Below are 21,694 nucleotides of genomic sequence, written 5' to 3' on the forward strand. Positions count from 1 at the left end.
GAGATCCCAGCTGGAGAGGTGGTCCCAGCAGGGAAGGACAGGGACCTGTTGGAGCCAATCCAGAGGATGCCACCCAGATGCCCAGGATGCTTCCCAGCGCCTCTTCTGGGAAGACAGGCTGAGAGGGCTGAGCTGGTTCAGCGTGGAGAAGGGGAGGCTCTCCAGGGATATCTTTGCAGTAGTTAAATACTGTATGAGAGACAGAGAAAAGAATTTTTACCAGGGCCTGCAGCAACAGGACAAGGGGGAAAGATTTTACATTGTAAGAGGGTAGGGGATAATAAGAGTATAATTTAGATTGGATGTAAGGGAGGATTTTTTCTGGTGAGGCCCTGGCAGCTTGCCCAGGGAAGTTGTGGCTGCCCCATCCCTGGCAGTGTTCAAGGCTGGGCTGGATAAGGCTTTGACCAAATAGATGGAGTGGGAGATGTCCCTGCCCATGGCAGAGCCTTGTGCCAGGTGATCTCTTCCAACTCAAACCATTTGGTGGGTTTGCATTTGTAAATAACTAATAAAACACTACAGAGAAGCACGTGGTGTAAATGAAGCAGAGTTCTGTGAACAGTACATATGTGAATTTAACTTGATTAGATCAATCTGAGAGAGCTGAGAGGTTGAAATGACTGCTTTAGGTCTGGAATTCAAAACCATCAAATCAGAAATGGTTGCATTTGTGTTCCTGAGATTTGGGGAATGCCAGATTTAGATCCTAGTGCCAGCAGCATCTTCAGATCTTGCTGCCAACAAGGGACTAATTTTCAGTCCTTTAATTTTTTTATGCATCCCCTTGCCTCATGTAGAGCAGTGGCTTCTTGCTGCTGGGAATGTCCATCCTGCTGGGAAGGTGGTGATGTGAATTCCCTCCTGCAGGACTGAGGTGACCACAGGTTACTACTGAGGGACAGGCTGCCCCAGGAGCTGGGGGAGCAGCAGGGTGTCCTGCTGCACAGGAGAACTTAGTGCTGCCTGGAAATACCAGAACTGGGCTTTAGGTTTCAGGATAAGGGGTCTGTACAAGTAAAAGCATCTCAGTACATTGATAGCATTTGCTTTTGGGAGCAAAGCTGCCATTTTTACTGGGAAATGAAAGCATCAGCAGGTTCTTACTCCTCCTGGGTTGGCTTCTCAGACTGGCTCAGACGTGCCCAGAGTCAGTTTGGGTTGGCCAGCCCAGGAGGAGTCAGAACACTTGGCTGCCAGGCTGTGCTGCTCCAGGGCTTGGTGCTGGCTCATCCTCAGTTTGCTTAGCTCAGCTCCCCAGGCAGGCTTCTACTGCTGCTCTGGGGGAGGAGATGCTGGAGCAGACTCTTGGCAAGTCTGCCTGCACATGGTTTAGGCATACTGTTAACTCGATTTGGGCCTTAACTTTCCTGAGAACTTGGCACCCAAACCATTTGTGAATTAACTTTTTTATTCTCGCATAATTGTACACAACGTACTGTGGAAAAACAAAATAAATTATTTTCAGCTTTAAAATTAAATGTCTTTACTTATATGATGGAATTATTTTTATTCTACATAAACCACAAAGTTTGACAGCTTGGTAGAAATTAAAGTAGAATCTTGGTATTTTGGCTTTTAAACTGGTACATTTTACAAGTCTTAAGCTTGTAGATTTAGTAATTACATAGCATCAACAGAAAGGCCTAACAACATTCCTTCTTTTGTAAACTGTTACTGTTGAAGGAAGTGTAATGAGAATACAAGTTTTTGATCCTACCCCCTCTCTCCACCTCCTTCTGCCTGTTGCCACTCAATCTCTTAAAGCTGAGTTGGTGTTTTTTTCCCCCAATAATTTGCAGCTGTTGCTACAGAAGACCACTTGCTCACAGGTTCTTTGGGTGGGTGGGTTCCTGCATTGGTAAGGATCCATTGGGTCTCATCACATGTTCTTCAGTATAAACTCAGCTGTGGGATGTGAGCTCCTGCGAGGAATGGCTCCCAGCAGAGCCCTTTGGAGTTTGCTGAGGTTTGAGAGGGGATTGGAGGCCTTTGGGAGCAGTAAGTGAGCACCTGAAGCCACAGCTGTTCCCAGTATACTTTGATATCCCCCTGGATAAGGCAAGATCTGCTGCCCTGGGCCTATGACCTCTTGAGGTTGTGTTGCTGGCTGATTGTTTGGGGTCTCTCTCCTCTTGGACAGGAAGATGCCCAAGAAAGGAGGGAAGATTGCTGATGTGCCCAAGGAAGCACAGGCACAGTGTAAACGGCCCAAGTTGGATGCAGCTGGTTCTCCTTCCATCCTGAGTTTTGAGAGCCCAGACAGCCTCTTCAGGAGCCTGATCTCTCCCATTGAAGAAGAGGTGTTTTTCAGGGAGTACTGGGAGCAAAAGCCACTGCTTGTTCGGAGAAATGATGTCCTGGTGGCTGCTTACTACCAGTCCCTGTTCCAGCTGTCACACTTGAAGGAGCTGTGCAGCCAGGGCCTGTACTATGGACAAGATGTGAATGTCTGCAGGTGTGTGAATGGGAAAAAGAAGGTTTTAAATAAAGAAGGCAGAGTGAATTATGTGCAGCTGAAGAAGGATTTTGACCAGAAGAAGGCAACAATACAGTTTCATCAGCCTCAGAGATTTAAGGTGCGATTGTTTCATTGTTGTTAATGCTTGCTTTACAATCTGTAGCTTCTGTTGAGTGGCACCAGACATGGCTTTGTATCTGTGCCCAGGGGAGGTTGGCATTGATGACCTGCTGAAATCCTTGCATAAACTGTATTAAAACACAGTTTATACTTCTGCACTGCCCATCATGTTTCAGTGCTCTGCAGTAAGAGCAAAGTCAGATTCATGCTATAATGTTTTTCTGCAATGTTAAGTATTCTTTTTAAATGCATATAATTGATGACTGGGCATCTGTGCTTAAATTATCTCTTCTGCCTCGATTTTTCATTGTGCAAACAGGGCTTTTGTACCACTCCCCTTTAATCAAGAGTGAGGTGTGAAACCATGTCAAGTATTTCCAGGACACTCCACCATTCTTGCCAATGGATTAGCATTAAATTGCACCATGGAAGTGACCACCCCATTTTAGCTGAGTGTCCTCAGTCTCTGTGTATGGGAAGGAGACAGTGGTGCTGCACAGTTGTAAAGGACTTGGATACCTGTAGGTACTTTGATTTAGGCAGTCTTTTTTTTGTCCCAGGGTCTCAGCACAGTCCAATTGTGAGCCCAGATAAGAACCCAAATACGCAGTTGTTGGCATCTCCTGATGTCCAATTGTGAGCCCAGATAAGAACCCAAAATCTCAGTTGTTGGCATCTCCTGATGTTTCCCTGTCACATGTTGGGAATGGATGAGTAAAGTCTGTGCTTGAATATTCCCAAGCAATTGGATTCACTTGTAATAGGTGTCTAGCCTTTGTGTTATTCTCTCTGATGCAGGTGGGATGATGGGTGGTTTATTCTCTTTTGTTCAGCCTTGTTTTTCCCTGGCTTTGCAGCGTGAAGTTGATACAGGGAAGAGAGCAATCAGTGTTCTGTTGAGGCACCAGAATTTCTGGCTTACCCACAACTTCGATCATGGTAGATCTCCTTTGCTACTACAATACTTGTCTTGAGGAGAAACTGCTTCCCAGGCTGTGTGTTCCTGTGGGGATGTCACCATTCTTCACCAGTGAGGGACTTGTGGCAGCCAGGCTTGGCTGAGCTCTTCAGTAGTAACAGCTTTTATTTTTTTTTTTTTCTTTTTAATAGGAGGAGCTGTGGAAGATTCAGGAGAAGCTGGAGTGTTACTTTGGGTCTCTGGTGGGATCCAATGTTTACATCACCCCCCAGGGGTCTCAGGGCCTTCCCCCTCACTACGATGATGTTGAGGTAGGACAACACCACCTTGTCTGTGAGACCCTTTGTGGGCTCCTGGCAGTGGATGCCTCTGTGTGTGCTTCCACCTCTCCTCCACCATAAACAGTCTAGAAACAGTTCTGGTTTTCCACTGAAAACTTAGGGTAATTATTTGCAAGTGTTTCCTTATATGTAAAAGTCTACTAATAGTTATGGCTAAGTTTAAGTGACTGGAGAGGAACAGGATTTCCAAATTTGGGATAAAACAGATCACACTTCACAACTCTTCTCTCTGTTGTCTCTAAACAGAGTACAAGAACTTAGTTCAAGTGTAAATTTCTGCATTTAGATATCTAAAAGGTAATGTGAAAGGGGTTGTATTTGCCATGCTGTGGACTAGCTAAAAGCAGGGAAGGGGAAAACCTGTATTTGTCAGAAAAGCAACCTGTGCTACTATTTCTGTCCCTGGTTTCTGGCTTGGTTCCACAGACTTGGCAAGACAGAAGATAAATTAAAATACCTGATGAGTTGGATGTGTGAGGGGGAGCAGGGCTTCCTTAGGCCCCCCAAAACCTTTGGATTCCTGGTCTTTTTCAGGTGTTCATCCTTCAGCTGGAAGGAGAGAAGCACTGGAGACTCTACAAACCAACGGTGCCTTTGGCTCGGGAGTATAACGTTGAGCCAGAAGATAGGATTGGGAATCCCACACATGAATTCATATTAAAGGTATTTTAATTTAATTGCTCCAGGTGGTCTGGGCTGTGGCAGCAAGAAAAGTAACCATGCTTGGTGGGCTCTTAGAAGTCACTGATGTGACCAAGTTTAAGGACGGTAAGATTAAAATGGAATCAGATTTCATTCACTGTTGATTTGTGACCTTTCTCTTTGTGCTGGAGTTTATGGGATAAGCCATGAGTAAACTGATCTTTCCTTTGTGGAGGCAATTTCATGTGCTTTGCACTTCTTTCTTGTCTTGACTTCCTCAATCTGTATTATTTTCTGTGGGGATACTTAATTTACATTGGTGAGAAGACAGGGGAGGAGGAAGGTTCTATTTTTTTTTTTTAAGTGTTTTAACTAAAATTTTCAGGCTACTTGACTTTCCTTGAGAAATACTGGCCTTTTCTTTTGGTATGATCTGACCACATACCCAGGGCACTGAATTACCACCAGATTCATCTCAGCTGCTTCTTTTTCCCCTTCCTGTAGCTCAGCAGGACTGTGCATGACCTACCATGTGAAAAGCTCATGTTTGCAGACAGGTGTAGAGAAAATACTGACAGTAGGTTGGAAAGTTTGAGGTGTTGGACTTCTGGCTTAGAGTGCTTTATGTTATTGAAGTGTACATTGGAGAATTGATCAATTTTGTGATTTTTAAAGAATATATATTGTCAGTCTGTCTGCTCAGAAAGTATTTTCTCTGGAGTGCAGTAAGGTTTGACCAAGTGGCCTAAATGTATCGATTCTCTTTCATTTTCCTGCAGCCAGGTGACTTTCTGTACTTCCCAAGAGGGACTATTCACCAGGCTGACACTCCTCATGGGATCTCCTATTCAACACACGTGACCATCAGCACCTACCAAAACAAGTAATTCCCCTTTATTTCTTGTTTTGTATGGTTTTCCTCTGCCAGATGATGTGTGTGAACAGGAGAGACCTGAAGCTGGTGTTTCAAGGAAGTGATGTCCTGTTTCTTAAAAAAAAAATAACCTTATAATGAGCTTTGCTTGGGTCTTTTTGTGTTCAGCCTATTCAGCCCTTGTGTGGTTTGTGTTTGCCTGTGGGTATTACAGGGACAGGGCAAGTTAGCTTTCCACCAGAGGTGTGGTGATGTGGAATATAGGTAGATACCCTACTATTACATAGGTGCCCTGCTGTTAGGGACAGAATTTAAGTGTTGAGGTAGCAGTAATTGAAGTTTTGAGGGTTGGGGGAAGGAGGAGAACGAGACCATTGTTGTTTGAAACAGCCTCTTTGCCAGGTTTTCATGCAGCAAGCTTGATTGCTTTTTAATTGCTTTATTTATTATTTACCAGCTGGAGACTTTAATGTGGAAGATAATGTTACAACTGCAAACTCACTGTTGTTTTTTAAAAAAAAAAACCCTCACCAGTGGCTGCAGTTGCTGTTCATTTCATAATCCAGATAAAGAGCTGTGACTTATTCTTTTCATCAGGTTTCCTCCTGTATCTGATGGTCACCCACACTTCTTCTGACAGATTCTTCCATGCAGATATTCTCTGCTAATCTGTATTTTTCATTTTCTACCCCATGCATGAGAGTCAGATTTCTTTAGACACAGGCCAGGTCCTGGTCCCTGCATTGAGACATTGTTATCACACAGGGAAAAAATGCTGCTGCTGCCACCTAATCAGCTCTCAGGTGCTGGGCTTGGAGTTATTGGCCTAATTGAGGAATTGGGAAGGATTTCTATTAGCTGCAAAACAGGGCAGAACAAGTTTGGGCATATTTTAGATAACTGTGGGATGAATCTCTAACCATCAGCTGTGCCACTGTGGAAGCCCAGGATGTCAGTGCTGCTGGCCACTCTTCCTGTGGCCAGTGTGCACAGCAGGGTTTGTGCAGCTGGATCTGTGTGGAATTATTGTTCAAGCAGTGCTGGGAAGCCAAGGGTTGAGCTCCTTGTAATGGGATTGCTGGAGATCTGCAGCCTCGTGTGGAGTCACTGCAGTTTCTCCATGGCTGCAGGAGCCCAAGGCCGGTCCAATGCGTGACTTGTCAGGAGCACGTTCCCTGGGGATGTCTGTCATGGGTGAGCAGAGGAGCAGGAAAAGCTTCAAGACTACTCTTCTTCCAAGGTTAAAAAGTGGAATCATCATCCTTTAAGGTTATTGGCAGTGAAGTGTAAGAGCCTTCCTCTACCCCTGCTGTCAGCAAGCGTAGGTAAAATAAGCAGCAGTCGTGGTGCTTTGATTTGGCTTGTAGATGGAAGTATGATGTGGAAATGTTTCCTTGGAAAACTGAAGAGAATTTAAAAATAGCAATAGCTGAGAAGGTGGCATTCCAGGTGTTTTTAGGCACCAAGACAAAAGGGACATCTCTGTTGAAGCAGTTTGTCTGGACCAGATCCCAGCAGGCAGAGAGGTGTGCTCGTGTGGGATGAGCAGGGCAGTTTAGAAAATCAATGAGTAGCTGAAGACATTTGCTGGCAGATGGAAACTAGGGGCAAGAGAAACACTAAGAAGTAGATGTACAATTCCTTTTATTGGCTAGAGTTCTTCTTTCCCAATGGGTAGCAGACAGTGAAACATTTGAGTAGACATGATAAAAAAGAGAAAAAACAATAATTGTTTTACATGTTAACACTAGTTAGGAAAAAAAAAAGTAGGATGTGTGTTTTATTTTAGTGCAACTATTTCAGTAATTTTTGTTTTTCTTCCTGTCCTTCAGCTCTTGGGGAGACTTCTTACTGGATGCAATTCCTGGCCTGGTGTTTGATACAGCAAAAGAGGACGTGGCGCTGCGGACAGGCATTCCGAGGCAACTGCTCATGGTTAGTGAGTGATGGTGCCTCCAGGTGATCTGTCAGACAGAAAAAGTTCTGTCACACCAGGCTTCTGAGTCTTTAAGTCCGTGAAGCTGTGAATTGTTATGGGACCTCCTTATGGTGGTCCTGTCCTGCTGCTGCTCAGCTCAGGAGGAACAAGGGTTTCTTCAGCTGCACTTGCAAGTCCTTTAGGCCCAGAGCAAGGAGAGTGAGCTTCAGCTGTGACACGTGAACAGCTCGTGGGGAATGTGTAAAAGAAACAAAGCTTGGTTTGAGACTAAGGAGTGTCCAGATTTTCACTGCTTTGCTGCACTGCTCTAGGCCTGGTCTGTTCAGCTTGAATTCTTTGTGAATGTTTAGCAGGTGAACACAGCTGACTGCACCAAAAAGCTGAGCAGCCTTCTGAGAAGGCTTGCAGACAGTCTGGAGAACTCCAGGGAACTGAGATCATCTGACTTGAAGAAGGATTTCATTATGCACCGGTTGCCACCTTACTTGGGATGTGACTCTGATGCTTTGACTCCAGGTAGAGTTTGAACTTCCCAAAACTTGCTGATATGATGGTAGTGGCTAAGTCTGCCTCTTAAAACTTCTAGCATTTAATGGCAGGCCAAGATCAGAGTCCAGGCCCAGCTTTGTGTGGTGCCTGGCTCTGTGTGTGTGTGTGTTTGCACTCCTCTCTTGGCCAATTCCCAGTGGGAGATATGACCCATTTCCCTTAGACTGAAATAAAGGTTATCCTAGAATTAAAACATCTTTCTCATTTCTCCTTCCACCACAAGTTTGAGAGCTTGTGGCTGTGCAAACACTGGTTAACAAAAAATCTGGCTGTGAGACAACAGGTAGTGCACAGGGGGCTCAATTTGTATCATGTCTGGTTTTCTTCCTTCTCTAAGGCTGAATTTATTCTTCTTAGGTGGGAAATTGCCAAAAATAAATAGCAAAATCAGACTGCAGTTTAGAGACCATGCTATCATCACTGTGGAACCAGATCAAGAGAATGCTGTAAGTATAAGCAGCCCCCCTTGTATGCCTGGGGTGGGGAGTGGGAGACGTTGTTGCTCTGTACTGAAAGGGTTGTGCAGTTCTGCTTGGTTGGATCTTGCATCCCATTATTGCTGTTAGGAGATCCTGGGGCTGTTTGCTGAGTACATTCCAGCCTTCTGGGGGTAGGTACAGAATTATATTCAGTGATTCTGCATGCCTTTTATCTGAATCACATGGGGTAGGTCATTACAGCAGCTAAAATGGCAAATGGGTAATAGATTTTTTTTTTTTTTTAATTCCTTGTATTTAAGAACATGAAGAAGTTATAAAATTAGGGTTCCTGAAGAGAGGGAATTCTCTTGGTTGCATTTAGTCTTCACTACTGAGTTGTCCCTGTACCTAAAGTGGGTGACAGTGGCACTTAAAAGTTGTTCCACAACATAGATACTGGCATCTTGCATCATTCTGTGTTTACACTGCTGCTTATCTGTGAAAGTTTATTAGTATGAAATTATAGAAGTGCTTTCTTATCTTAATTTAAAAAAAAATGGGTGGAGGGGGAAAATCCATTTTCTGTGTGTGTTATCTTGTAAAAGTTTGTTTTTTTATTTTTTTTAATGAGTGGAATGTTTCCCTCCAGGAAAAACATACCAGAACTTTGATTTTTCATCTCCATTTTATTTGTGTCCATATTGCTGTGAGACTGTGTTGGGTTTAGAAACCCTTTTTTTCCAATTTTTTTTTTGCAACTGATTTGCAGCCTTTACCAAGGATAATGGACATGTGATTTTTAAGACAGATCAGTCCCAGACTGGAGATCATTGATGCACACCTGTTCATTAGGATTTCTTAGGAGAGGTGCCTTAAAGGGACTGTTTTCTACACAGCATCAGTCCTGTGACTCCAGCAGGGGCAATTTTAAGGCAGAAGGTTGTAAGTAAATTTGCAGAGGTGTGTTGGAGAGTCCCTTCTTGATGTAGGAGGTGGCTGCTGGGTCACTCATTTGAGAAGGTGACTTGCTGTCCTTGCTGTAAGAGTGGCCTCTGGAATTAAGGAGCTGGCACTGGAGTGAGGGGAGTGTGAGGGTGTGGGTCACTTGTGACCATTTTCTTCCTGCTGTCTTTCAGGATGAAATTCACAGAGAGATGGTTTATGTGTATCATTCCTTAAAGAACAGGAGAGAAACTCACATGATGGGGAGAGAGGATGACACTGCCAGTGAGGATGGTGTGGCACAGGTTTGTTCCTGCAAATGCAGCCCAAAATTTATCTTGCCCTGGGTTTGGCTGTGTTCTTCAGCACCCAGAGCTTTTCAACCTGTTCGCAGAGTACCTGGATGAGCTGAAGCTGCAACAGAGGCTGTGAATAGGAGAACTAAGTAATTTGATCTCATGCTTAATTAAACATTTGAGATGCCAATGGGATATCTTGTGCATGCCCTGTGGGCCAGTTAACAAAGCTGCTGGAGCAACTAAAAGCATCTCTTACTTTGTGTGTCCTTCAGCAGGGCCTGTCTGAGGCTGCACTTGTTCCATGGGGATCACTGCACCTCATTTCTGACATGTTAAACCTGTGTTAGCTCCTGTATCCACTGGAACACCCTCTGCAGGGCTGCTCGCTTCAGCCCGGGGCAGGTCAGCACTGGCAGTAAAGAACTCACTCTTCTACCATGTAATTCAGGTCTGCACAGCTCCTCCAAAGAGGCAGAACAGAGCAGAGCCTGGCCTTGGCTTGGCCATTGCTGCAAGGTTTTTTGCCTGGCAGTTATTTTCCTTTTGAAGTAAATCTCACTATTCCTCTGGAGCTGAGGCTGGACACTGGCACCTGAGCAGCACATGCACAGCCTTCCTTCCTGCCCTTAAACAGAGTCCTGGGAATGAAGGTCCTCTGTGCTTCTGTGCCCAAAAACTGCAGATGTCAGCTAGAAATAAAGCTCTGTGACCTTGCTATAAAATAATGGGTAGGGTTAGGCAAGAGGGTAAATTTAAAATGATTTTTTTCTTCTGTGTGGAAACCACAGGAGGAAGTCACATGTACCATAAACATCCCTACCTTGTAGTGTGCTACAGCATGGAAGAGTCTGAGTAAAATAGGTCTGGATAAAACTGTATCTTTGGGAGGCTGCTCTCACGAACTCCAGTGTGCTGTGGGAATGGAGCACGTTCCTGCTGCTCCCTCACACACACTGATGTGCAATAAAGTCACTGCACTTTGCTGAAGGGCTTTTTCCTGTCTCTTTTTCCCCAGCAGACTCACGGGCTGCGGTTCCCTTTGTCATACTTGGATGCGCTGAGGCAGATCTGGAGTAGCAGCACTGTTAATGTTAAAGAGCTTAACCTTACCTCAGATGAAGAGAAAGAAAACCTTGCCTTGTCACTCTGGACTGAATGTCTGATTGAAGTTCTTTGATGCTTTTATGAATTGGCTGCTCCTGGCTATTAAGCATCTCTTGAGAGCAAGGTTTATTAAATTAGTTTTTTTTTTAATCCATCCAGCCGCTGGTTTGTAGTGCTAACAAAGCATTGCACTATCTGTACTTTGCTGCTTTCTGGTGCCAAATGTTAAATGTCCTTCCATACTTCTGGAAAACTGGGCATGGGGAAAAACAGGTAAGTGAGCCACAGCTCCAGGGCTGGCTGGATGAAGTCACTTCCAAGTACCCCCAGTGCTGTGGTGTCCCTTTCCCTCTGGAGAGCTGCTGGAGGAAGGCTCAAGTTATACATGGAGCAGGCTTCAAAACCTTGGGCATAAAACATTAACTTGTTTCTTTCATTTGTAAAGTTCATCAGCAGGAAAATCTCTTTGCCCTGACAGAACAAAAGCTTCCTGGTAAAAGCTGCCTGTGCTGTGCCCACAGGGGGAAGACTTTGCCCAAGAAAACCCCTTTTCCCTCAGATGCTGCCATCCCTGGAATAAACAAATAATAATATTCATCCTCTGCCTCCCCCAGCACCAATTTCAAGTGAAAGTAACCCAAAAGCCTGTAGCTGGAATCTGTATCTTCAATATTCACTTGAGTGGGTTTTGATGAGACTGGTGCAGTTACTTTAATGTGTCATTGATTTTTAATATGCAATTTCATGTAACAGCACAGCCACATACTCAATATACTCATCCCCCTCTTTTGGACACTGGAAAAAAATGTTTTACTGGAATATGTTCAACAGCTACTGAAAACTATTATTTACTTAATTTAAAAAGAAACCAACCAGCAAAATGTTTCTCCTAAAAAGTTTTATACAGTTAAAATATACATGCTTTAGCATTTTACATTCAAGGTCTCTTAAGTACAAAAGCCTGCTTTACTTTGTTATGTAACACTGAGACACCAAGTATGATTTAGTCATTCTTCATTTAAAAAACTACAACTTTTACACAGGCTTTTAAAATTTCATATGGAAAGTCACATGCAGAACACTTGATGTACTGACTTATATGGAAAAAAGCTTAACAAGTGCTTCAGTTGAAAAAATATATACATACATTTGAGGATCTGTTACTCAAACAGCAGATTTATGATCATTTTAGAATGTAAAATAGTAAGTGCAAGTAGATTTTTTTTTTTAAATAGTACTATTTAGAACTCTATTTCATACAAAAATAGACATCCATATATTTTATTTCTATGGCAAACTTAGAGCTGTGTCTTTGTTTGGGGATGATCCTGTTTGAGTGCACAGCTGGCATAGCTTTCAGAATCTCAAATATCTGGTCTTCAGCTAACTTGAACTCTTTAAATAGTCCTAGAAATACATACCCTGAATATACAAATGCTGGAAAAAAATATTTTCAATGAAGATTAATTTAGTGATGCTGAAGCCAGGGAGCTGAGGGACTTCTCTTCCATCTCAGGTGCTCACAGCCCTCCACGGGGCTGTGGTTGGTCAGCACTGAGCCAGGAAAAAGCTTTTGAAGCACCAGCTGCAGTGAGTGAGGTCTCTGGCTCTGTTGGAGCAAAAGCTGTGGTTGCATAGTGTGGAAATTGAGGAGAGCCCTGGCACACCAAGCTCTGGAGCAGCAGCTGGCCTTGGTGCCACGCTGACCCCGGAACACGGAGCCAGCCCTGGAATGCAGGCTGCTGGCACTTCGGAAATACCTGCCATGGTGAGCTGGTCTCTGCCAAACTGCAAATCTGGTGCTGTTAAAAGCAGAGAAGACAAAGGCTTACCAGTATCATTTAGGGGGTGAAAGGCCCCTGTATTGCTTCATTTCACATGCTGAGCTGGAATTCCAGTTCAAAGGTGTCTTTATCAACAAAATCAATTGCATTTTAATGAGAGACATGATTCAGGATTGCTTGGAGCCTAAACAGTTTCACTTGGGACATAAAAGCCCAAATCAAGCTCCTTGAAGCTCATCAGTGCATTCACTCCTCAGTGAGCTTCCAGCAGTGTGGGAGGAAGGTAAAGACAGCATTTCTGAAGATCCTTTCCCCCATCATCTCTTGCACTTCCCATGCTGCAGAACCTCTGCCTGCTCTTTTGCATTTACCTTTCATAATTCTGAGGAAGAGTAATGGTGACTTTCACAGGAACAGCCTCTGCAGAATCAGCTTCCCTGAAGAGAGACATTGGATCAACCTCCCAATCTTCCAGATTTGTGCAAAATTCAGTTCTTTTAGGAGCTGGTGCTTGGCATGAAGGAAAATAGAGAGGAGCTGCTGCTTATGGTTCCAGTGGTGTATGACTTCAGTAGTTGGCTTCTTTTTTCCCCTCTAGATGTTGGTAGCCCACAAAAAGCCCATCTGTGGGGTGGATTTTACTCACAGTATTTCAATATCCCATTTCTGTGAAGGTTTGTTTTCTATTGGCTGATTCATAATGATATGATTCTTGTCGTAGTAATTTCCTCCTTAAAAACAAAAGGAAGTCATGAAGGAAAAGCTTTTTAAAGAAATACTTGTAAAAATTATGCACAATCTTTGAGGAGTGTGACTAAGTAGGAAAATGAGCTGAAAAACAGGAATTCCATGAGGTAGGGGGCTGGTGTCTACAACTGAGCAATAACAATTTTAACCAGCCTCCTTTTTCAACTCCTTTTCTCTTTTTGAGCTATTCTGTGGTTGATTTTCCTTCACCATTTTGTCTTCTGTAACTTGCACTTCTTGCCATCTGCACTACTTAACTCCCCAAAAGCACAACCACTGATCTGATCAAAATTAACCTCTGGAATCAAAAGAGAAAGGTTCCTCCCTGCCCTGCTTTTTCTTGTCCCACTGTCAAGCAACTGGACAGGAAAGGTAGGATTGAGTTTCTGACCTTAAGTACCAAAAAAATCTCAAACCTGGAGTATGGAAGCTAACCTTTATCAAAAACCACACTTAAAACCTGTGAGGTATAGAGTTTTTTTGTTTTTAAATACCTTTAATATCAAGCACCAGTTGCTCACTGAGGTATGAACTGATGGTGCCATCCTCATTGAGTCTCCACTTCTGCCTGTCCTTCCCATGTTCTGTCCAGAGGGCGACTTTGGCCCCAGGCACGTCTCTGCCCCCAATGACATCCAGACAGGCATTGTTGGCCTAAGAAACAAGGAGAGCAGTGAGATCCAGGGCACAGAGCCTCAGTTTTGTGCCTGGCTTGTGTCAGGCACTGAGCATATGGCAGTAAATCGTGCTGTAGTTGGTAAAACCCTGGGAAGCAAGCGATGAATAGATTATTCAACATGCAACCAGCTGCTTGATCAAAGGCGGTGGTCTTTGTTCCTTATTTTTTTAATGTTAAACCATCAGCTTTTTTTAATATTAATAACAGACCATGAAGGGCAGCATTAATAGAAAATCACTCTGAAGCTCACCTTGGACTTGAAGAGCCCCTGGCAGTAGTGCCAGAGCTGGGAGCTGCTGCCGCTGTGTGGGGCCGCGCACACCGAGGTCGCCCTGATGTCTGCCAGGCTCCCAGCCACGGTCAGGTACTTCCCCTGGGCTCTGTTCCTCACCCTCAGGTACACTGCTGGCTGCAGGGAGTGAGGGGAGGGTTTACAACACAGAGATCAAGCAAATCGATGGGAGAGGGCCTCCCCTCCACCACCCTCCCCTCCATCAGTCCTCTAAACTCTGTGTTCAGTTTTTGTTTTCAGTTGAGGATGTTCAGTAATTTTTTGGTTGGAAACAAACGTGCATGTGAAGTATAGTAAGTGGTTTTACACATGCAGATGGGCAGCTATAAACAGAAATGGCAGATAGGGTGTTTTTTTTTTTTTAAAAAAAACCGTAATTATGGCTACAGAACTAATTCCTGTGATCTGCAAAGATGCCTAGTTCAGCACATTTCACTCATTCCAAGGGCAGTAAAGGGGCTCTACTCCGCAAGCTTTTAATCCTTGGGACACAAAACTTACAGAGTTACATATGCAGCAACTTCAGCCCTCACTAACTGGAATATATGGCAGAGAGATACACCACTGTTTTTGAACACACATGGAAAACAGGGCAATGACCTGGTATCCCTGTTTGTTGGTTTACTCAAAAAATAAAGAGGATTTTGGAGGGCTACTGCAGGGTTTGAGCTTTTGCTCTGTTATTCACTGGTTTCAGTGCAAATAAAGGGCAGGGAGTTATAAAGGGCAGCTCTGCTGGAACCCCAGCTCCAGCACAGCTTTTTTTCTGGGAGCTTTAAATCTCCCTTTTTTTCCATATTAAACCCTGAGCTACAGACAATGAGGCCTCTCTCCCACCAAACATCCATAAACAAAACCTGCATAAGCAGAGTGTCTGGTTACTCTTTGTGGTTTAGAGACCTGAACCTTTGAATGAGACTGAAATTAGAATCACCTGGGGTGAGGCAGAGAGGGGAAAACCTGATGGGAACTGCATAGCTTTGCCTCTTTTGGAAATCCAGGCTACAGCACAATAAAATTCAAGCTTGCTTCCATTTATGTTAATTATGAAACAAGGCAGTGTGAAATTGGTTTTCTCATTATATTGTTATATGGCAAAACTGTAAAAGTAGAGCATCCGCAGAACATGCTAATGAGCAATTAAGAAAAACAAAACTTGGCATCAAGAAACTGGGAATTATTTCCCTTTAGGAACCTAACATAGATCTCAATAACTGCCATGAGAGACATTTTCTGCTTCAGCAATCTTCCAGTGGGTCCTTCTGGCTGTCATCACCTGGCCTGATTTAAGGAGTACAACACACCCCAATGTGCTTGCTGGTAGAACTGATACCTGTGCACAAAACCCTGTCCATAAAACCCCCTTTTGTCACTCAGGTCTTACCTGCTTCACAGGACGAAGGGAGCCAATCACTTTCCAGCCACTGTGTTCACTCCAGTTTGAAATCTCCCTGGGCTCCAGCAGAATCTGCTTCCCTAAAAAATTGCACCCCTCATAGGCAATCCACCTGGATACACAAAACAGAACGTGAAAGGGCACTTGTTTTCCACAAAAAAATTTAACTTCAGGTCAGGGTTGTGCTCCTGGAAGCCCCCAGACCTCTCCACTGTGATGCTAGTATCAAGCCTCTCTTTCTGTGCTGCAAAATGCCATCCATTTCAGTGGGATGACTGCCTTCTGTTGAAATTCTGACCTGTTTTCTGTCAGAAAATTCATAAACTGCACTTCCCATCTCTCCTCTCCCCCTCCATTTCTTTCTCCACAAAAAGGAGAACCTCTGCAAGATCCCAGATGGGAATAATGCTGGTTTGAGCAGGCCTGTGTTAGGAAACTGGGGAGCCACATTTGCAGCTTTGCCTGATTGTGCACATTAATTATGAGAGGATCTCATCTGATGCTTTTGTTACAGTTAAAGCTTTTTATACAATTCCACTGCTCTGAAAACACATTACAGGTATTCACTCCAAACCCCAGACCCTGCTGCAGCAGATTTTCCTGTCATGAATACACCATGGGAGTGGCTGAGTCCTGGAACACGCAGTTAAAGCACTGGCTCATACAGACCCCTTGTTATCTGGGCATCTGCTCAGTAAATGCTGCTCACAAAGGCAGCCTCAGGAGCACAGATCCCTTCTGTCTGTATCAATAGCACATTGCTGTGTGGACAGTGCCTCCTAAATGCCTGACTCATTAACTCCTCTGAACACAAAGCAAGTGCTGGTTTCCCCGGTTACCTGTTTTACAGGTCAGCTGCCAAGAGCATGAGGGATGGCTGCACTCTGAGTCAGTGAGAAAACACCCACAGCCCCACAGCACCTGGAATTGCTTTTGCACAGTGCCCACAACTCAGAGAAACTGAGAGCCAGCCCTGCTCAGGGCTCCATGGAGCCTCAGCTGCACCAGCTGTGAGCTGCCTGGCAATGAGGCTGGGTCCCTGCTTCTTCAAACGAAGTCCACACCTCCTGACTAGCAGGTACTCAGGGCAGCCCGACCATCCCTGTGTCTTCCTTATACTCTGAACACATTCCTGGCTTTTTTTTTTTCCTTGCCATGGTTTCTGTCAAATCACTGAGAATTCACTGTTAATGTTACTCTTGGAGTGTGGAACAGTCTCATGTGAATGTAGTTTCAAAACAATCATTTATCAGGAGCAGAGAGGGAAAAGACTTACAGTGATCACCATCTGAAGGCAGGTTGGGCTCCTGGCGTTCAGTGACACAGGCAAAACTCACCTCTGCTCTCACACAGGCTGTGCTACCTCTCCCACACCTCTGAAGAGCCCAGCACCCTTTGCCAAGGCGGATTCCAGGTTTGTGCCTTCCTGAGGTGGCCAGCTGGCTCAGGAAGGAGCCTTTTACCTAAGCCTGGCAGCAAGATGCCATTGGAGTACTGACATAAATCTTTGCTGTTTGCCTAAGGCTGACAGCAGACTTTGGGACAAGGAGACAAAAAAACCTCTAAACCTGCCTTCCTGAACTCTGAATCCCAGATAAGGCAAACAAACCCTCTAGGACATCCCACAATCACCTGACACACTCAGCCTTTAGGTTACCTGTCTGCTGTGTGGGATGGGAACAGGCTGTGGAGGTCTCTTTCCTAGGAAGCATCAAAAAGAGCTCAGAGGAAACCCAGCCTTTCTCCATCCCAGAGACAGGCAGACAGCTAACCTGGCTTGGACACCCAATAATGAGCAGAAATAATGAGCAGAAATATGCAGGAGGGGCTGGCCTGTTGCACTCACTCTCCTGTGCTTTCTTGCCATGTGGTCCCAAAGCCATCACCCTTCCTTTGCAGCCAGCTGCTGGGGCAAAGGAATTGAATTTCCAGACAACACACCCACTTCTGGATTTTCAGCAAAGGTTCAGGATGGCAGTGGCACAAATGTTGGGAACTCTTGTGAACTGGCAAAGCTCTGTGGGGAAGCTTATGTTCACTATTCTTTCAAGAAAATTACAGCCTTGCCCGTGTGGAAAAGGTGGGGAAAGGTCAAACATAAACATAGGAAATGTTTGTCCCATTAGGAGAACAGCAGTTTCCAGCCACCCTCAGTTGCAGGATGAGACTCTGCAAGTTATTGGTTGCTGCTGTGGGTGTGGAGGCTGAAAACCTGGCTGAAAACAGAATACTTGGGAGCTCTTCCAAAAGGTGAGAGACGTGCAAGAGGTTAGAAGGTCACTTCTGCAGATGTAAAATGTTTACACTGGGTGTACATTCACACTCCTGGAGGAGGGTTTAACTAATAACTGAAGCAAATTACTGTTTCAGCTGTCAGATCCACCCTGAGCTCCTCTCAAAAGCTGCTGCTTCTCTGGCAGCCCGTCAGCACATCAAGCTTCCCTGAGCCACTGCAGTAGCTTAAATCACTGCAGTTTATAGCTGGCATTTTACAGTCTGTTAATAAAGGCACTCTGAGTTTACACTACCTGCCTTTGAAAGTCTGTGCCTCAAAATAGAAGCTAAGAATGTAAACCATCCTATGAACAAGGCAATAATCATGAGACAATTCTCACAGTGCAAAACTGACAGGGATATTCCTCCCATACTTACAATCCACTTCTCACCCACACAGACTGGGTGTAAAAATGGAGGTCCTCGTTCAAAACAGAATTGACTGGTTCACTGAAGTGCAGCTCTCTGCCCTTGCAGCATTCCAGGCTGAACAGACTGATGGAAGGCTCAGCAAAAACCTGGGGGAGGAGGAAAGAGAAAAAAAAAAGAACAAAGTTTTAGGAGGAATAGTCTAACTTCAGTTGTTAGAGATGATGTTTGGCCCCCAGATAAATCTCCTACAAAGCTTTTGGGTTAGCTCATGCTCCCTCAGAAACTGTAACAACAAGGGAAAACCCCAGAGCACACAGAGCTGAAACAAACTGCATTTATCAGTGGCTTTGTCATCAGCGTAGTGCCCCACTGACACAGGCCAGGCAAAGAGAGTCACCAAGTGCTCCAGAGGCCTCTGTTTGGAAAACCTCATTTTGATCCAATTTGTATCATCAGGGTCTCGACTGCTTTTAAAAAATCCACTTTATTTACTTATTGATGGAACATGCATCTAAAATAGTGAGTCAAATCAAAGTCTATTGTCCGCAGGTTTCAATTAGCTGTAGTTTACTGCAAACATTTTAAAGAGCTACAAACTGTAGAAGGTCAGAAAGGTCAACCAAAATGTTCTCAATGTTTTTAAAAGACATTCCTATTTTTCTTCTGACATCTTGAAGGAAGAGCATAATTAGAAAATTCTACAATCTCATGTAAAATTGAAACATTTTTCACTTAATGTCCTTTTCTACATTTGACAGATTGCCTGTGAAAGCAAATAAAAAGATCACATGAAAATGTGGTGTACTGGTAAGGCCAGCAGAAAAACAGAGGAAGCAGATTTAAATACACAAATTCTGTGCCCTAGTACAAGGAACACTTGTACAACGCTTCAGCATTTTTAACCTAAAACCAGAAGCAAAAACACTTGCAGTTTACACCTGGAAAGGAAGAGGGAACAGGTCTGACTAACTCAGTGAGCTGCCTCTCCAGGAAAGGCACCTTCTTTTAGGAGATGTTACCCTGAGATAGCTGGCTCAGGCAAAATCTGGGATTTTCCTGCAGCAAAGACATGGCCTCAGGCAAAATAAACGAAAAAAACTCTTAAATTAAAGTTGACATAGGCACCAAGTAATTAAGAGAAATTAATTTTCATGTTTGAAGAGGCACATGTAGTGTAGGGAAGTGTCTCTGAAAAGCTCAGGGGTGTGTCAGGACATATGAATTTACTTGACACTGACTCAGTGCCCTTGGTATGCAGCTGGTTAATCAGATTCTGCCTCAGAGACTGCCTTCCTCTGCCAGCCAGTGCAGGGACTGCCCAAGTCATGCAACTCTGCAGGGACAGACAGCTCACCAAGACATTTTCAAAAAGAGCTTGGACCATCCACTCAGATTTTTAAAGCCTGCTGTACTCCCAAAATCTAATGTCACACACCAGAAAGGGATTAAAACCTGTAACATTTTTATTTTGGAATGTCAGCTCTTCCCAAGTGCCTTCTGCTGGTTGGGGTGGATCAGACCTACAGTGGCTGGCCAAAGGCTCACTCTGAAACCCAGACCAGCAGGCCTAGTGCAGGCAGCTACTCCTGAGGTTGTTTTGCTCAGCCAGGCACAATCATCCCACTCCTGCCTGCAAGGGCCTTGGCACTGCCTTTCACCTGAGTGGACACCAGAAATCATGTCCAACAATTTTCCCAAGTGCATTGCTAACCATGAGAAACACCATTTGGCATCCGTGTTGCTGGACACTGCTACCCAAACCTAAATGTTGATCCTGCTGTTGCAACACTGAGGATGTTGAGAGACAGGGCTGCTGTACTAGATGGACAAGTCACCTGAGCCAGCAGAATGGAAATATCCATTTCTTCATAGGAACCACAACAGCAAATGGCTGGAGTCAATTAAAACGATTCCAGCTCTGCTGTGGTTGTGACTGCCTGGACTCAGAGGTCTGAGAACTCCCTGTCCAGCTGCTCAGAGTCCCTGACACACACACACTGATGACTCTGATCCCTCTGTCCCAGGGAAACCTCAGGAGAGGTGCAGTGACCTTGCAGACATGAAGTGCAGAAAGAAACCAGGCTGCTGTGCCAAGCCTGAGCTCTCCTCTTTCCACAGCCATATAAAGAGCAATGCACTGATTCCTCACGTTCTGCATTCCCTTCTAGGCCAACAGCTGGCAGCAGTGACTTTGGCCTGGCTTTTTTCTCTGACTTTGTTTTCACAGCTCCATGGAAACTAGGAACAGTGAATAACAAGGTTTGGGGCTATGCTGTCAGGCTGAGAGGCATCTTGTTCCCAGCCTTTCTTGCAGAATGCTGAGGAGCATTTTCACCTGAAAGGTGAGCCAAAGACATCTATATTTACCCATTCCCACGTCTAGGTCAGTGTTAGTTTAGCTTCTTTTCACAGTTATTTCAAGGAAAATATCTGAAATGCCATGCTTTGGGAAAAGCTTGCCAATTGTGAGAACAACAAAGCACTACAGAATTTCTTAACATGATTTTTATATGTGAAGGAACTGGCTGCCTTTGCTTAAACCAGCACCAATAGCATTTTGTGAGACTTTGCTTGCCCTGCTTTTTCATGCAACTGTCCAGAGAGAAACTTGAAGGGATTTATTATATTCAAGAGGCCAGTGATTAAGGAGAGCTATATTTACATACCATTTCAAGATATGAGCAGCCTTGTAAACTGTTAAATACACTGATATACTTTACTTAACAGGTGTGGCATTCTATGGCTAACACAGCACACAGTGCAATGACACAGGTAAACCATGGAAAATCAACACTAAAAATCAACATACTAAAAATCTCTTGCACAGTTCAGCTCAGGCTTTCCCCTCAATGCTTTTTACTTTGCTTTTAGTGAAGGTGTGCAACACAATTTTTTACAATTCAGAACAGATTTGTATGCTTCACCATCTCAGGAAAAAACCCAGAATGCAAACATGAAGTGTTTGAGATTAAACAAGGATCAGTGCAAGACGAGCTTATTCAGTGGTGTACAGACACAAAAAGGATGACCAAAGGGCACTAGAACTGAAAACCAAGTGCACAGGTGAATTTGCACACGTGCTTAGAGCAAAAAGCATAATTTTAGCTATGGATAACTTTTCATTATAAAAGTTGTGAGAATTTTTACTAATGAAGCCCTTTTGAAAAGGGCCTGTCTGTCACAAAACATATTTTCCCTCACACCTTTTTTTTTTTTTTGCCAACTTAGGTTTTGCAGACTTTGATGGGAAAGCCTAATAAAGGCAAAGGGAGATCCAAAGGGCCAGACCAAAGCCTGAGTGTAACCCAGGCATGGCAAGGGATGGGGCACTGCCCCACTTCCCATCACTGCTGACCTGCTGCTTTGCAAACAGCATTTACCAGAGTCCAAACTGGGGGAGCCTCCACAGCTGTGTTACAACATCCTTGGGAAAATCTCCACTCTCCAGGCCTGGCCAGCTCATCACTTCCAACTGTCTGTGCTGGAGCTGCTCCTGCCTGGCTGCTCCCCTTGGTGTGGGATGGATGCCTGGCTGTTCCCC

The 21,694-nt window shown here is 44.4% G+C and overlaps 2 protein-coding genes across 6 annotated transcripts in view; one reads left to right on the plus strand and one right to left on the minus strand.

Moving 5' to 3' along the window:
* Positions 1 to 10,763, plus strand: part of RIOX2 (ribosomal oxygenase 2) — an 11,402-nt gene extending 639 nt beyond the window's left edge. Inside the window, exons 2-10 of one of the 5 annotated variants that reach the window (XM_015620434.3) lie at positions 2,144 to 2,579; positions 3,692 to 3,811; positions 4,376 to 4,504; positions 5,263 to 5,366; positions 7,190 to 7,292; positions 7,647 to 7,812; positions 8,203 to 8,291; positions 9,401 to 9,511; positions 10,521 to 10,763. In XM_015620434.3, coding sequence (XP_015475920.2) covers positions 2,148 to 2,579; positions 3,692 to 3,811; positions 4,376 to 4,504; positions 5,263 to 5,366; positions 7,190 to 7,292; positions 7,647 to 7,812; positions 8,203 to 8,291; positions 9,401 to 9,511; positions 10,521 to 10,682 — 1,416 coding nt within the window. In that variant the 5' untranslated portion in view covers positions 2,144 to 2,147 and the 3' untranslated portion in view covers positions 10,683 to 10,763. Of the gene's footprint in view, positions 1 to 2,143; positions 2,580 to 3,691; positions 3,812 to 4,375; positions 4,505 to 5,262; positions 5,367 to 7,189; positions 7,293 to 7,646; positions 7,813 to 8,202; positions 8,292 to 9,400; positions 9,512 to 9,600; positions 10,459 to 10,520 lie in introns of those variants that run through there. The other 4 variants (XM_015620440.3, XM_033518808.1, XM_015620446.3 and 1 more) reach the window with 4 other exon arrangements.
* A 725-nt stretch (positions 10,764 to 11,488) lies between these two features.
* Positions 11,489 to 21,694, minus strand: part of CRYBG3 (crystallin beta-gamma domain containing 3) — an 81,935-nt gene continuing 71,729 nt past the window's right edge. The window contains exons 18-22 of the mRNA XM_015620380.2: positions 18,160 to 18,299; positions 15,496 to 15,619; positions 14,070 to 14,228; positions 13,635 to 13,794; positions 11,489 to 13,124 (exon numbers count right to left, since the gene is read on the minus strand). Of these exons, the coding sequence (XP_015475866.1) occupies positions 13,036 to 13,124; positions 13,635 to 13,794; positions 14,070 to 14,228; positions 15,496 to 15,619; positions 18,160 to 18,299 (672 nt within the window). The 3' untranslated portion in view covers positions 11,489 to 13,035. The remainder of the gene's footprint in view (positions 13,125 to 13,634; positions 13,795 to 14,069; positions 14,229 to 15,495; positions 15,620 to 18,159; positions 18,300 to 21,694) is intronic.

Source organism: Parus major, chromosome 1, assembly GCF_001522545.3.
Source record: "Parus major isolate Abel chromosome 1, Parus_major1.1, whole genome shotgun sequence".
Classification (NCBI taxonomy): Eukaryota; Metazoa; Chordata; class Aves; order Passeriformes; family Paridae; genus Parus; species Parus major.